The sequence below is a fragment of the Oncorhynchus mykiss genome, chromosome 23 (genome assembly GCF_013265735.2).
Source record: "Oncorhynchus mykiss isolate Arlee chromosome 23, USDA_OmykA_1.1, whole genome shotgun sequence".
Taxonomy (NCBI): domain Eukaryota; kingdom Metazoa; phylum Chordata; class Actinopteri; order Salmoniformes; family Salmonidae; genus Oncorhynchus; species Oncorhynchus mykiss.
In genome coordinates, this window is record NC_048587.1 from 10509551 (window position 1) to 10524980 (window position 15430).

At 42.8% G+C, this 15430-nt stretch overlaps 1 protein-coding gene across 4 annotated transcripts in view; it reads right to left on the reverse strand.

Annotated features, from left to right (window-relative positions):
* Window positions 1–15430, reverse strand: part of LOC110502255 (Kv channel-interacting protein 2) — a 96760-nt gene that overhangs the window by 2764 nt on the left and 78566 nt on the right. For 3 of the 4 annotated variants that reach the window (XM_021580155.2, XM_021580154.2, XM_021580157.2), the window contains exons 2-7: window positions 13034–13158; window positions 11156–11225; window positions 10657–10727; window positions 10129–10236; window positions 8149–8253; window positions 7967–8029 (exon numbers count right to left, since the gene is read on the reverse strand). In XM_021580155.2, coding sequence (XP_021435830.1) covers window positions 7967–8029; window positions 8149–8253; window positions 10129–10236; window positions 10657–10727; window positions 11156–11225; window positions 13034–13158 — 542 coding nt within the window. Of the gene's footprint in view, window positions 1–7966; window positions 8030–8148; window positions 8254–10128; window positions 10237–10656; window positions 10728–11155; window positions 11226–13033; window positions 13345–15430 lie in introns of those variants that run through there. The other variant, XM_036960829.1, reaches the window with a different exon arrangement.

The following is a 15430-nucleotide window of genomic DNA, read 5'->3' on the forward strand; positions in this document are numbered from 1 at the left end:
ACTAAGCACGTATAGGGGTGGTGGGATCGTTGAGGTTGGTTCTCTCCAGGGCGCAACCAGTGGGAGAGGCTGGTTGTAATGGCCACTCGTGGAGGTTTAGAGTTTGAAAAACTTTGTTGGGGGCATGGGGTGAATATTCCAGTTGTGGCAGGGTGTTCGGTGGAAGAATGTAGTTTAGCAGTGGGCGCTATCATTGGGTATGATAGCATAAAATCAACCTCAAGGATGAATAGCGCTGTAGTAATACTCTTAGATTCCATTTAAAAGGTGAATACGATAGTTGAGAGTTATACTTTCTAACGTGCCCCCATTTGTTAGAGATTAAGTGTTGGAGCGAGAGTTCTCGTCATGGACAACTTGTATCTACAATAAAGAATCTTATTTTTGGATGCAAATCTCCTTTGCTGAAACATGCATCTCATAGGAAACAAGTGCACATGATTGTAAAGAAGGATACTGACGAACTGAATTGACCGTTTTAGTTTCAAGATTGATGGGTTTGATTATGTGTTCTACGCTTCTACTGAATCAATGAAATGCTTTGGTTGTGGAAGAGGCATTTGGTGCGTAATTGTCAAGAGAACCAGTGTGCAGAGCCCGGTAGCAGCTCTAAGCGCTGGTGCTGCTGAAGCACCACTGAGAAGGGATGAACATGCTAAGGGTTCAGGAGAAGGGAGAAGGTGGGCAGTTGTGGTAGAGCAGGGAAAGGGGGGGGGGGGGGGCAGTAGGTGAGACTGCGATTGAGGTCGCTGAGGGGGTGCTGGAGAATTAAATGGGAGTTCAAGAGGAGAGTGAAACAATGGAAAATGAAGCAGGTTTCAAAGTACCTGTCACGCCCTGGTCAAAGTATTTTGTGTTTATCTTCATGTATTGGGTCAGGCCAGGGTGTGGCATGGGGTTTTTGTATTGTGGTGTGTTTTGTCTTGGGGTTTGGGGTTTTAGCAAAGTCTATGGCTGTCTGAAGTGGTCTGAAGTGGTTCTCAATCAGAGGCAGGTTTATCGTTGTCTCTGATTGGGAACCATATTTAGGCAGCCATATTCTTTGAGTTTGTCGTGGGTGATTGTCCTTAGTGTCCTTGTTCCTGTCTTTGTTAGTTTACACAAGTATAGGCTGTTTCGGTCTTTTGTTTTGTAGTGTTTGTATTAATTCATGTTTACGTTTGTTCATTAAACATGGATCGCAATCTACACGCTGCATTTTGGTCCGATCCTTGCTACATCTCCTCGTCCGAGGAGGAGATAGAAGAAAGCCGTTACAGAATCACCCACCACAAAAGGACCAAGCAGCGTGTCAACAGGCAGGAGCAGCCCAAAGAGGAGATGCGGAATAAGGATTTCTGGACATGGGAGGAAATCCTCGACGGGAGAGGACCCTGGGCTAAACCAGGGGAGTGTAGCCGCCCAAAGGTGCAGCAGGAGAAGAGGCAACAGGAGCAGCCCAAAGAGGAGTACAGTATGGACTATACTTCTTGGGAGGAGATAGACAGGTGGGCGGTCGACCCAGGGAGAGTGCCGGAGCCCGCCTGGGATTCGATGGAGCAGTGCGCGGAAGGATATAGGAGAATGGAGTTTGCGAAGCAAGCGAGGCCCGAGAGTCAGCCCCAAACATTTCTTGGGGGGGGGGGGGGGGGGGGGGGGGGGGCTCAGGGAGAGTGTGGCAGAGTCAGGGTTCAGACCTGAGCCAACTCCCCCTGTTTATCGTGAGGAGCCAAGGAGGAGACCAGAGCCGGTGTTGGAGGTGAGCGAAGCAGAGACTGTGAAGGAGTTAATGGGGAAATTGGAGGAGAGAGAAATGAGGGAGTTGCTGTGTTGGTGCTTTTTGCATGGAATTCGCCCGACGGAACGTGTCGGGGATTTGATGGCACCTGGGTTAGCTCTCCATACTCGTCCTGAGGTGCGTGTTAGTCGGCTGGTGAAGTTGGTGCCAGCCTCACGCACCAGGCCTCCTGTGCACATCCCTAGCCTTGCACGTCCTGTGCCAGCACTGCTCTCAAGATCTCCAGTACGCCTTCACGGTCTAGCCCATCCTGTGCCACCTCCACACCCCAGCCCTCCGGTAGCAGCTCCCCGCACCAGGCTTCCTGTGCGTGTTCTCGGTTCAGTACCACCAGTACCAGCACCACGCATCAGGCCTATAGTGCGCCTCTCCAGAGCTGTCGGAGCCTTTCTCCTCTCCTGCGCTGTCGGAGTCTCCCGCCTGTTTAGCGCTGCTAGAGCCTTCCGCCTCTACAGCGCTGCCGGAGTCTCCCGCCTGTTCAGCGCAGCCAGAGCCTTTCTCCTGTACAGCGCTGCTGGAGTCTCCCGCCTGTTCAGCGCAGCCAGAGCCTTTCTCCTCTCCTGCGCTGCCGGAGTCTCCCGCCTGTTCAGCGCTGCCAGCCTGCATGGAGCAGCCAGAGCTGTCAGTCTGCATGGAGCAGCCAGAGCTGTCAGTCTGCATGGAGCAGCCAGAGCTGTCAGTCTGCATGGAGCAGCCAGAGATGTCAGTCTGCATGGAGCAGCCAGAGATGTCAGTCTGCATGGAGCAGCCAGAGCTGTCAGTCTGCCAGGATCCGCCAGTCAGCCAGACTCTTCCAGATCCGCCAGTCAGCCAGACTCTTCCAGATCTGCCAGTCAACCAGACTCTTCCAGATCTGCCAGTCAACCAGACTCTTCCAGATCTGCCAGTCAACCAGACTCTTCCAGATCTGCCAGTCAGCCAGACTCTTCCAGATCTGCCAGTCAGCCAGACTCTTCCAGATCCGCCAGTCGGCCAGGATCTGCCAGTCAGCCAGGATCTGCCAGTCAGCCAGGATCTGCTGAAACCACCAGCCAGCCAGGATCTGGTAGATCTATCTACCTGCCTGAGCTTCCTCTCACTCCTGAGCTTCCTCTCACTCCTGAGCTTCCTCTCACTCCTGAGCTTCCTCTCACTCCCGAGCTTCCCCTCAGTCCCGAGCTGCCTCAGTCCCGAGCTGTCCTTCAGTCCCGATCTGCTGGGTGAGGACTACTAGGCCATGGTCGGCGGCGAGGGTGGACTATCCAAGGACGCGAGGAGAGGGGACTAAGACATTGACTGAGTGGGGTCCACGTCCCGCGCCGGAGCCGCCACCATGGACAGACGCCCACCCGGACCCTCCCTATTGTTTTGAGGTGCGTTCGGGAGTCCGCACCTTAGGGGAAGGGGGGGGGGGGGGGGGGGGGGGGTTCTGTCACGCCCTGGTCAAAGTATTTTGTGTTTATCTTCATGTATTGGGTCAGGCCAGGGTGTGGCATGGGTTTTTGTATTGTGGTGTGTTTTGTCTTGGGGTTTTGGTGTGTATGTATTGGGATTGTAGCTAGTGGGGTGATCTAGCAAAGTCTATGGCTGTCTGGAGTGGTTCTCAATCAGTGGCAGGTGTTTATCGTTGTCTCTGATTGGGAACCATATTTAGGCAGCCATATTCTTTGAGTTTGTCGTGGGTGATTGTCCTTAGTGTCCTTGTTCCTGTCTTTGTTAGTTTACACAAGTATAGGCTGTTTCGGTTTTTGTTTCGTTCATTACGTTCTTTTGTTTTGTAGTGTTTGTATTAATTCATGTTTACGTTTGTTCATTAAACATGGATCGCAATCTACACGCTGCATTTTGGTCCGATCCTTGCTACACCTCCGAGGAGGAGATAGAAGAAAGCCGTTACAGTACCGAGGAATAAGAGGAAGACTTTAAGGGGTGATGAAGGTTCTAATTTTAAGAGGAAGGTAGAGATTGATAAATCTAATGAGGCATCTGATGCGTCACAACAAAATAGCGAGAGAAAGGGAGTGGAAGGGAGGTATTGGATTGAAAAAGTATGTCAATTTCTGAATTTGGCAAAAGGGAAAAAAATATATGCAGGATTAATGTATAATGTATCAGATTTGTTTTTCCTGAAAGTGAATTGTTTATTGAATAAGCAAAGTTTCTGATATAAAAAATAAAGGGGGGGGTTGTCAAGCCCAGAAATTGCTAGACTAAAGAAAGTGGTCACGAGAGTGACAAGTTAGGTCAATTCTAAAGGAAATGAAACAGTTCAGTCGCAGCCTTAACGTTGTATTTTTTCCCAGCCATGAGCAGTTAAGATTCATTCTTTAAACGTAAATGGGGCAAGAGACGTAAAAAAAGAGCCGTAGTGTATGATTTAATAAAGTGAAAGGGAAGTGACATACGTTTTCTACACTGAATTTTTATGAAAACATCATGAAAATGAAAACATCACTGTGTGTCTGATAAATGTACATGCCCCATAGTGGCAGTTGAGAGGGTATGTTTTTTAGAGACATTATCAAATACCATTGAGAAATGTAGTACTGAGGATTATTTATTTCTTGCTGGGGATTTTAACTGCACAGTCAGTGATTTAGACAGAAATCACAAAGAACCTCATATAGCCTCAAGGACTTTTTTAAAAGGCCTTTTTGTAACACATTAACTATGTGATATTTGGCAGAGTCAAAATGGAGGCACGAGACAGTACACATGGACCAATGTGAGAGAGAACACTATCTCTCTGGCCAGGTTAGATAGGTTTTATTGTTTTGAGCATCAATCTCAGCTCTGTAAATCAAGTGTTATAACCCCAGTGGGATTTTCTGATCATTGTTTAATAACAGAGGTGGTGTATATTAACGCTGTTAAACCTGAAAGCACATACTGGCATTTTAATATAACTTTATTGAGTGATGCTTACTACAGGAAATGTTGTAGTTTTTTCTGGGAGAGGTGGTGATGGGATACAGGGAAAATCCAGATTCAACAATTATGTAATCAGTACACGATGAATGTCACCAGAAATATCACCAGATCAATGAACGCCCTAGAGTCTGAAATAGTGGAACTCCTGACGTTAGTTGAGACCACGGGAGATTGAGGCCATATTCAAGGCACTCAAGAGGGAAAAAAACGCATTGGCAGACCTGCTGGGTATCAGAGCACAGGGGGCATTGGTGAGAATACATTTTCAGGGAATCTCTGAAATGGATGCCTCATCCAAAATTTTCTTTGGTTTAGAGATTGACGAAGAATGGACAAAGAAGAATTATTCATTGCCTCAAATCAGCTGTTGGAAAGGAGCTCACTAGCACTAGTGAAATTATAAAAGAGAGCAGTAGAGTTCTAAGCTGAGCTCTACAAGTGTGAGCACAAAGAGGATAAAACATGTGGCTGCAGAAGCTCAGGTCGAACTAGGTCAACCATTGTCTTTGCAGAAGCAATACACTGCATTAAAAGGCATGGAATATGAAAGGGCACCGGGTATTGATGGGCTTCCCGTTGACTTTTTTAAGTCTTTTGGGCTATGTTGGGAGAGGATTGGGTAGCAGTAGTTAACCATAGTTTGACCGGAGAGTTACTACGATAAGATGCAGAAGGGCTGTCCTCACCCTACTGCCATAAAAGGGTGACCCTAGGGAAGTGAAGAACTGGAGGCCGGTGGCTTTATTGTGCACTGATTGTAAGATCCTGTCCAAGACTTTGTCCAACAGGCTGAAGGAGGTGATGGGGCAAATCATACACACGGACCAGTCCTACTGTGTTCCCGGCAGGCAGATAGGGGATAACATTTCCCTGATTCAGGATTTTTTTGGACATCTCTAGGGCTATTGGATTAGATACTGGTCTAATTTCAATTGATCAGGAAAATACATTTTGTGGCTTTTGGTTTTAGCTCTGATTTTATTGCCATTATCAGGGTCATATATGGTGACATTGAAAGTGTATTGAAAGTAACATTGGTTTGAATGCACCTTTTAAAGTGTGTAGAGGAATGAGGCAGGGGTGTTTGTTGTCCGGGAATGTTGAATGCCATCGCTATAGAGCCACTACTAAATAGCATTAGAAGTCGCATTGAAGGGGTGCACCTTTCAGAGGATATTCCTCCTATTCGTCTCTCAGCCTATGCTGATGATGTATTTATTTAGGTGAAAGGTCAAGCAGAGGTGGATAGTTTGAGTCTCATGGTTGATCGGTTTAAGGGAATATCCTCTGCAAAGGTAAATTGGGAAAAAAGTTGTGCTGTACCTTGGATGGCAGGTAGCCTAGTGGTTAGAGCGTTGGGCCAGTAACCGAAAGGTTGCTGGATTGAATCCCGAGCTGACAAGGAAAAATTCTGTTGTTCTGCCCATTGAACAAGGCAGTTAACCCACTATTCCAAGGCTTTCATTGTAAATAAGAATTTGTTCTTAACTGACTTACCTAGTTTAAAAAAAAAAGGTTAAATAAAATAATGATAATTACAGATTGGGAAATGGTTTGGAGGGATCATGGCTTTGCCAGGGGGGACACCAATGCTGTAAGGGAGTTTTTAAGTATCATAGGGGATGAGGGGACAATGGAAAAAAATTGGAATGGGGTGTTTGAAATGGTGGAAGGGGGTATGAGGAGATGGCGGTGGTTGTTATCTTGAATGTCATACAGGGGTGCACTGTGGCATTGGTTGTCATGATTAGAGCCATGGTCTGGCCTTCTGGCCAAGATACAGGCAATTATTGTAGAGATAAATATCACCGGGTTCCACAAGGTGTCTTGTACATCTTGCTAGTAAGGCTGCTGCTTTCCGGTTTCAGTTTATTCAAAGATTGCTTTATGGACCGAAAAATGTGGTTTGGAGAGGGGTGGCAGGTCTGGTATTACAGAAGGTCTGGGGGATTAGATTTAAAGGCTTTATACTTGGATGATAGTAGTCAGATTTCTAGGGATGGAGTACCTCCGTTTAACAGAGGCCTTCTTAGGGTTTGGAGCATAATGAAGGTGTCCAGAAGCACTCCAGTGGAGTCAGTGCATTGGCTGCTGGAGGAACCTCTGGTGTATTATGGGGCAAGATTGTATTGTACAACTAGAGCGGTTACACATTTCTCCAGGATGCTGGAGAAGAGCAAAATCATCACCCTGAAGCAGTGAATGGCCATGGCTGGGCCCACCTTAATGGATGGAGGATGGGTGGCTGAACATTTGGGGGTGAGGTCGGAAAGGGTTGTCGGACAACTGCTGGATGTTGCAGGAAGGCTCTGTCAGCAGAAGAGTAGATTATGCGCAAGAGTCACAAGAAACAGGCACAAGATGAAGACGCCCATTTTCCAAGTTACACCTAATATCCCAGAGCCAGACAGAAAGGTTTAATTACTGGATTTGAGAGGATTGGAAGAGGTGGGTTTGGATGAGGTGAATGGGAAGGAGTTATATAGGGGGTGTGTCAAGGTATAAAATAAAGATACATTGGAAAATAGAAAAGACACTCCTTGGAGGGTAAAACTGGGCCTTGATGAAAAGGTAAAGCCAGCATGGAGAGCCACCGGTACAAAAGGGCACTGGTGATATGCAATGGAGGTTTTGCATGGCATCATTGCAGTTGATGCTTTTGTATCTGTCATTAATTCAGATGATGGAGATGGATGTCCTTTTTGTAATATAAGAAACTATTTTTCACTGTTTTACAGAGAGGATAAAACCTATTTTGAAAGCCTTTGTTTACAGCTGTAGTAGAGATTTTCAACAACACGTTTTAATTTTGGGATTTCAATACAGTAAGCAACAGAAAAGAAAATGTCAACTGTTTTATTTTGGAACATGCTAAGATGTCTATTTTATTTTTCCTACTCAGAAATATTGACAAGGGATATGGTAAGGATGTAAGATGTGTTTTTAAAGGATTAATAAAAGCGAGAATAAAAGTGGATTTTATTCTCGGCTGTAAAAGATCTCCCATTGTTTGAGGCGAAGTGAACTTATGAAGGAGCGGTATGTTTTGTGGAGGAGGGGAAATTTTGTTGTTGATTAAATAAGTTGAATGTAAAATATTTACATTTTTTATTTCATTTATTTGTTTTTTTATATGTTTAATTAAGATGACACATTTGTTGTGTAATTTCTGAAAAGGCAGTATGCCAATATTTGTGTTAATACTTGGGTATAAAATACAGTCTCCCTTCCTCCTTATCTGGTCACTTAAATAACTTTAAATAAAAACACACAACCTACCTTTTGGCATGACTCGATGAACTCATCAATAGTGACCACCCCATCATTATTACGATCCATTTTCTAGAAGGGAAAAAGGGGAGGAAAAATGTGTCAAATGTCAATCAGTGCCTGCCTGTGGGGCAGTTTGGGGGTTAAGTGCCTTGCTCAAGGGCTTTGATAAACAGAAAGTGTCTGTTGACCTGGAAGAAGCTCTCCACATGTTCTCTGGGCGCCTCGTCCTGCATACAGGGATATGTGTACTTCCCCATCATATCATAGATAGACTTCATTATATCCATCATCTCCTACAGAGAGGGAGAGAGAAAGCGAGAGAGAGAGAGATGACACAGGGTTACTTCCACAGTACAAGATCTGTCAATCACTCTCCAATCTGAGATTGATGGTCAATTTAAGAACTGTCCATTTTAGAATAGACTTTAGATTTGTGTCTGATTTCTCTATTGAGGCTTATGTCAAATGTAAGTGATTTGCTTATTTTTTAATTTTTTTTTAAAGTATAGATATCATACAGTGTAGTTGAGTAAACCTGGGAACATTATGCTGCTTTAAAAGTTGATAAACTTGTTATCCCATTTAGGAGATAACTTGGAGAAAATTCCCATTGCGAGAATTTTGCTAGGACTCTAGGAGTTGTTTTAATGGGGAGGGCAACACTGAACATTCATTAACCGCTTGTTAATTTCATCATGGAAGGCAAAAACAGGCTGAATTTGCAGGGTGTCTTTTCAAACAGCTTTGACACTAAATGGGCATTATCTTCATTTTCACAATTTAAAAGTATTATTCCAACCTCATAGTGTGGAAATATATTTAAAACACAGGAAAATCACATTTTTGTGAGTCAGCATGGCATTGTCCTCCAGAAAGTAGTCTCTTTACTTAAACCCAGCTAAATTATCGTTAATGCCGTTTTTGGTGTGCATATCTATGAATAAAAAAAACAAATTATCAAGTCAAACAAAAGTGTCCATTGCGTGAAGTTTAAAATGCATTCTGTCATTGCTAAATGTGTAATGTGATATTGTCACGCCCTGGTCTTAGTATTTTGTGTTTTCTTTATTATTTTGGTCAGGCCAGGCTGTGACATGGGTTAATTATGTGGTGTGTTTTGTCTTGGGGTTTTGTGGGTATTGGGATTGTGGTATAGAGGGGTTATCTAGAAAAGTCTATGGTTGCCTGAAGTGGTTCTCAATCAGAGGCAGGTGTTTATCATTGTCTCTGATTGGGAACCATATTTAGGCAGCCATATTCTTTGAGTGTTTCGTGGGTGATTGTTCCTGTCTCTGTGTTTGTTTGCACTAGATAGGCTGTTTAGGTATTTTTTTTATTTATTTTTTCTTCCCCCCTTTCATTCATGTTTATTGTTTTTGTATACTGTTTGTGTTTTCATCTTTATTAATGATGTATACAAATAACCATGCTGCATTTTGGTCCGCCTCTCTTTCATCTTTCAAAACCGTAACAGATATATTTTAACATTTTGCAGAAAAAAAAACAATAATAATGAAATATTAAATCAGTTGTCTTCCTTAAATGAAAGGGATGATGCAATCTTTGCAAGAGGGAGGGAATCTGAATTCGTTGGTCCTCAACTCGTGGCTCAGTCATTTGATTCAGGGTATGTGAAGTTAGCCGTGAGTTGTGAAGGATTCGTTGACATAGATATTTACCTAGCTAAAAGGTGAACAACTTTCGTATGACTGGTTATCTCGAGTTGAACTCAGAGTTGACCAAAGTTACCTCGCTAACTCCTCAAAACTGCTTCATAGGATACCCCTCAGGGAAGCCCCCATTATGTTACAGACAGAAGCCTGTAACATGACAGACCAATCAGGACTCATCTCTCTGCATTTCCAATGACACAATTATGTCAGCCAATCATAACTAGCCAGGAAGTATCCTGTCTTTCTCCCTGAATTGCTCAGTGCTTTCTCCTTGGGTAAAACTAGGCTATTTTTTTCTTGATATTTACAGATCTCATACACATTTGTAATTAAGGCACATGAAAGTTCAAGAAGGTTTTAAAAAAATAACAAAAATAATGATTTTTAATGGCCTGTGAACTAGGACCTAGTGTCAAACGCCTCCTGTAACCGGTCACATTTAGAACACAGAAAGCTCAGAATGGTAGATATATTGTGTGCATCTGTGTGTGTTACCTCTTTGGTGATGCAGCCATCTTTGTTCAGGTCGTACAGGTTGAAGGCCCAGTTCAGCCGGTCATTTATCGTTCCTCTCAGAATGATAGACAGACCAATCACAAAGTCCTGTGAGAAGACAGAAAAAATTCCTCGCCAGCGTTCAACATGTAACATTTTTCCACCACTACAAGTTAATAACCATCCATACAAGCTATTTAAAGCTATTTATTAACATTGAGTGAGAGGAAGGTCATATATTGTGTTGTGATATCACAATACGAGTTGTCTGGGGCTATAGCATCAGCAAAGAAGATTATGTGGCTCACTGCAATACATTGTATGCTCACCAGTGTGTTCATCAACAAGGTTGTTTGTGTGTGTGTGTGTGTGTGTGTGTGTGTGTGTGTGTGTGTGTGTGTGTGTGTGTGTGTGTGTGTGTGTGTTGAAAAGGAGAGGAAAGGCATGTATTCTGCTACAACTGCATATTTACAGACAGAGTTTTTCCTCACTCCCTTAGGAAGTAGACAATAGTAAAAATAGTCTTACCTCGAAACTAACTGATCCATTCTTGTTAGTGTCAAAGGCCTCAAACAAGAAATGTGCATACGCACCCGAATCTGAAAGTACAAAGATGTACAAAATGTATCGTAGAAAATATATCTGGGAATACTTCATACAAAAAAAATCCTCAAACAAGTGGATGAATATATTGAGAACAAGACCCAAAGACCCTTTCCTACTGTAACTTGATCAAACAAGTTGTGAGTACATAAATGTCATTTCAAACAAGGCACTATCCACCTGTAACAAGCAGTTGAAAAAAAATTCAACCTAAATATAATTTCAAACACAGCCGTGTAAGTGTCCTACTGTAAGTAGCACTGACATAATGTTAAAAAATATATATTCTATGGGACATCACACATGTCATTGGTGTCAAATGTTGCTATCCTTGTTCAATTTGTCCGTTACTTTGGGGAGTATCAGACCTTGGAAATACTATGTTAAAAATCAGTGGTCAAAGGTTTAAAGGTCATTAACTCACCACCCTGGGGGAAGAATTTAGAGTAGATGGTTTTAAAGGTATCCTCATTCACCACTCCACTTGGACACTCCTACAAAACAACAACGCAGAAAAGAACAGGATCAGAGTCAATTTGCAAGTCTGCTAACATCTATATACTTCTACTATTACAGTTGAAGTAGGAAGTTTACATAAACTTAGGATGGAGTCATTAAAACTAGTTTTTCAACCACTCCACAAATTTCTTGTTAACAAACTATAGTTTTGGTAAGTCGGTTAGGACATCTACTTTGCGCAAGATACAAGTCATTTTTCCCAAAATTGTTTACAGACAGATTATTTCACTTATAATTGTATCACAATTCCAGTGGGTCAGAAGTTTACATACACTAAGTTGACAGTGATATTAAACAGCTTGGAAAATTCCAGAAAACGATGTCATGCCTTTAGAAGCTTCTGATAGGCTAATTGACATAATTTGAGTCAATTGGAGATGTACCTGTGGATGTATTTCAAAGCCTACCTTCAAACTCAGTGTCTCTTTGCTTGACATCATGGGAAAATCTAAAGAAATCATCCAAGACCTCAGAAAAAACATTGCAGACCTCTACAAGTCTGGTTCATCCTTTGGAGCAATTTCCAAACACCACTTTAATCTGTACAAACAATAGTATGCAAGTATAAACACCATGGGACCACGCAGCCGTCATACTGCTCAGGAATTAGACACGTTCTGTCTCCTAGAGATGAACGTACTTTGGTGCGATAAATGCAACTCAATCCCAGAACAACAGCAAAGGACCTTGTGAAGATGCTGGAGGAAACAGGTACAAAAGTATTTATATCCAAAGTAAAACGCGTCCAAAATCGACATACCCTGAAAGGCCGCTCAGTAAGGAAGAACCCACTGAACCCACTACGATTTGCAACTGCACATGGGGACAAAGGTCGTACTTTTTGGAGAAATGTCCTCTGGTCTGATGAAACAAAAACAGAACTGTTTGGCCATAATGACCATTGTTATGTTTGGAGGAAAAAGGGGGGGCTTGCAAGCCGAAGAATAACATCCCAACCGGGAAGCACGGCTGTGGCGGTGCTTTGCTGCAGGAGGGACTGGTGCACTTCACGAAATAGATGGCATCATGAGGCAGGAAAAGTATGTGGATATATTGAAGCAACATCAAGACATCAGTTAAAGCTTGGTCACAAATGGGTCTTCCAAATGGACAATGACACCAAGTATACTTCCAAAGTTGTGGCAAAGTGGCTTAAGGACAACAAAGTCAAGGTATTGGAGTGGCCATCACAAAGCCCTGAACTCAATCCTGTAGAACATTTGTGGGCAGAACTGAAAAAGCGTGTGCGAGCAAGGAGATCTACAAACCTGACTCAGTTACACCAGCTCTGTCAGGAGGAATGGGCCAAAATTCACCCAACTTGTTGTGGGAAGCTTGTGGAAAGCTACCCGAAACATTTTACCCAAGTTAAACAATTTAAAGGCACTGAACCAAATACTAATTGAGTGTATGTAATCTTCTGACCCACTGGGAATGTGATGAAAGAAATGAAAGCTGAAATAAATCATTCTCTCTACTATTATTCTGACATTTCACATTCTTAAAATAAAGTGGTGATCCTAACTGACCTAAAATAGGGAATTTTTACTAGGATTAAATGTCAGGAATTGTAAAAAACTGAGTTGAAATGTATTTGGCTAAGGTGTATGTAAACTTCCGACTTCAACTGTATATATCAAAACAGCTTTGCTTAGAGAAAACTTTGTGAAACCCTGTAGAGAACTTGTAGTTTCCTCCCCTTTCCCAACCCCCATCCTCAGCCGCAGGCTTCTAACATCCCATAACTCCATCCCCATACCCTCTCCCGCATCCCTAGACTCACATTCTTGAAGCCCCTGTAGAGAACTTGTAGTTCCTTCTTGGTGAATTTGGTCTGCTCCTGTAGTTTGTCCAGACCTTCTGGTCGATGGCACACAGTGGACAACTCAAAGTCGTCTTCTACGCTGTCTGTGGGACAGAGAGAGGTACTGTATGTTATATATACGTACCTATAGGCTACTCCTACAGGTGCCTGCCTGGCACACCTTATAACTGGTACTAGTAATTCAAAACATAACCAAGTACACTGAGTGCACAAAACATTAGGAACACCTGCTCTGTCCATGACATAGACTGGCCAGGTGAAAGCTATGATGCCTTATTGATGTCACTTGTTAAATCCACTTCAAATCAGTGCGGATGAAGGGAAGAGACAGGGTAAATAATTATTTGTTATCCTTGAGATAATTGAGACATGAATTGTGTATGTGTTCCATTCAGATGGTGAAAAGCAAGACAAAATATTGAAGTTAAATACCCCTTTAAACGGGGTATGGTTGTAGAGGTGCCAGGTACACCGGTTTGTGCCAAGAACTGCAACTCTGCTGGGTTTTTCAAGCTCAACAGTTTCCTGTGTGTATCAAAAATGGTCCACCACCCAAAGGACATCCAGCCAACTTGACACAAGTGTGGGAAGCATTGGAGTCAACATGGGCCAGCAGCCCTGTGCAACTCAATATTAAGAAGGTGTCCTTAATGTTTTGTACACTCAGTGTGTATCATTGTTAATGATCAACTTTTGATACATCATTACACTATTGTAGCATTACCTGAACATACAGCTAGATGAGTAATCGTTACATCTACATTATATTACAATTCTCTTAAACTGAAGAGCACAAAGGAAGACACATAGTCGTCAAGTCATCAATAGAAAATATCAACATCACACTGTCAGTTTCCTGAATATCTATGCAGAGGTTAAATAGTAAACTGATGTACTCATTGACGATAACGTTCAGTGAAAGTAGTGGTAAGTAGTGGTAACCTATCGAAACAACAGTTTAACGACAAAAGCCATCAGATCGTCAACCAAAATGATATGATCCTCACATTACATCTCTCCCTCGTCATCCATTTCTCTCTCCACTCCTCCCTCTATCCAAACCTCCTTACACACACGGTCAGCTGAAGACATCCATCCCCCACTCCTTCTCTCCTCCTATCCCAGCAGGTTAGCATGGGTGACTGTCTGTCCCCATCTCACCTCTGCACATCAGACTCTATCACACACCACATCAGACAAAAATATCATCATTTCCCCAGGAGACCAAAACACACAGTCCAATGATACTGAGATACAGTATATCCAGATATATATTGTGTGTGTGTGTGTTTGCGTGGGTGTGTGTGTGCGCATTTGCGCTCCCGTGTGTTTGTAGAGAGTGAAGAGTCACTTGCATTGACTGACTGAGGCGGCAACGGATGGCGTGCAGCAGGGGAGCAGCTTGAGGAATCTCTGCTTTATAGTCTTTTTACTTTTGATGGTGGGAGTGTTACCTGTAATCACCAACCATAGCAGAGGTTAGACAGAGCACACACAGAAACACAATCTCACAGACGTAGACCTGCACATGCACATAAAATGACATGCAAACCCACAGCCATGCATGCACGCACGCACAGCATAAGCAACAAGCATTGAGGCATGCGCGGCAGTCTCCCATAGTAAGGGCAGCGGTTTGCGGTTTGGTTCGCTGACCTGGCTTTTCTAGGACGGGCGTCCATTTCAGCTATTAGCTTACACCACCATACACAGACCTCTACGGGGGAGTCATTGGCAAACAGAGCAAGATAAAAGGTTCTTATGAGGTAGGAATCACATTTATGTAATATTTTCAGAGAGATGAAGGAATTAATGCAGCACAATTTCTAGACAATTCCTAGGCTACCATAATACGATAAGCCAGTTGAGGGTAATTCAACGATAACGGATTTGTCAGTTAAAATGTATGACACACAAAAAACATTGATTTCAAACCATACAACTCAAGGACTACTTTTAACAATTTACACTGAACAGATGCAAAGTTTGGTACCAGACTTTCAGTAAAAATCTCCCTCAGTTTATGACTATGACATGACACATTGACTTTGAAAAAACTATTTTGGTTATTGTAAGTAAGTGAAATGGATTTACACACGGTAACGGAATTTTATCATGGGTCCCTGATCTGTACTACAAAGAAATGCATAATTATGGATATGAATGTAATTCTCTTCTTGGTGATAGGTACAGAAAGGTATAAATATTCAATATCCTCCTTTGCATATTTGGGTATTATTTTACACACTGGCTATTATTTTAATGAACTTTGCCCCCAAACAAGACTATATTTGGTTGGTCCGGGCCAAATCTGAACCAATCATAGACATCTATGATTTACAAGTTTGGACATCA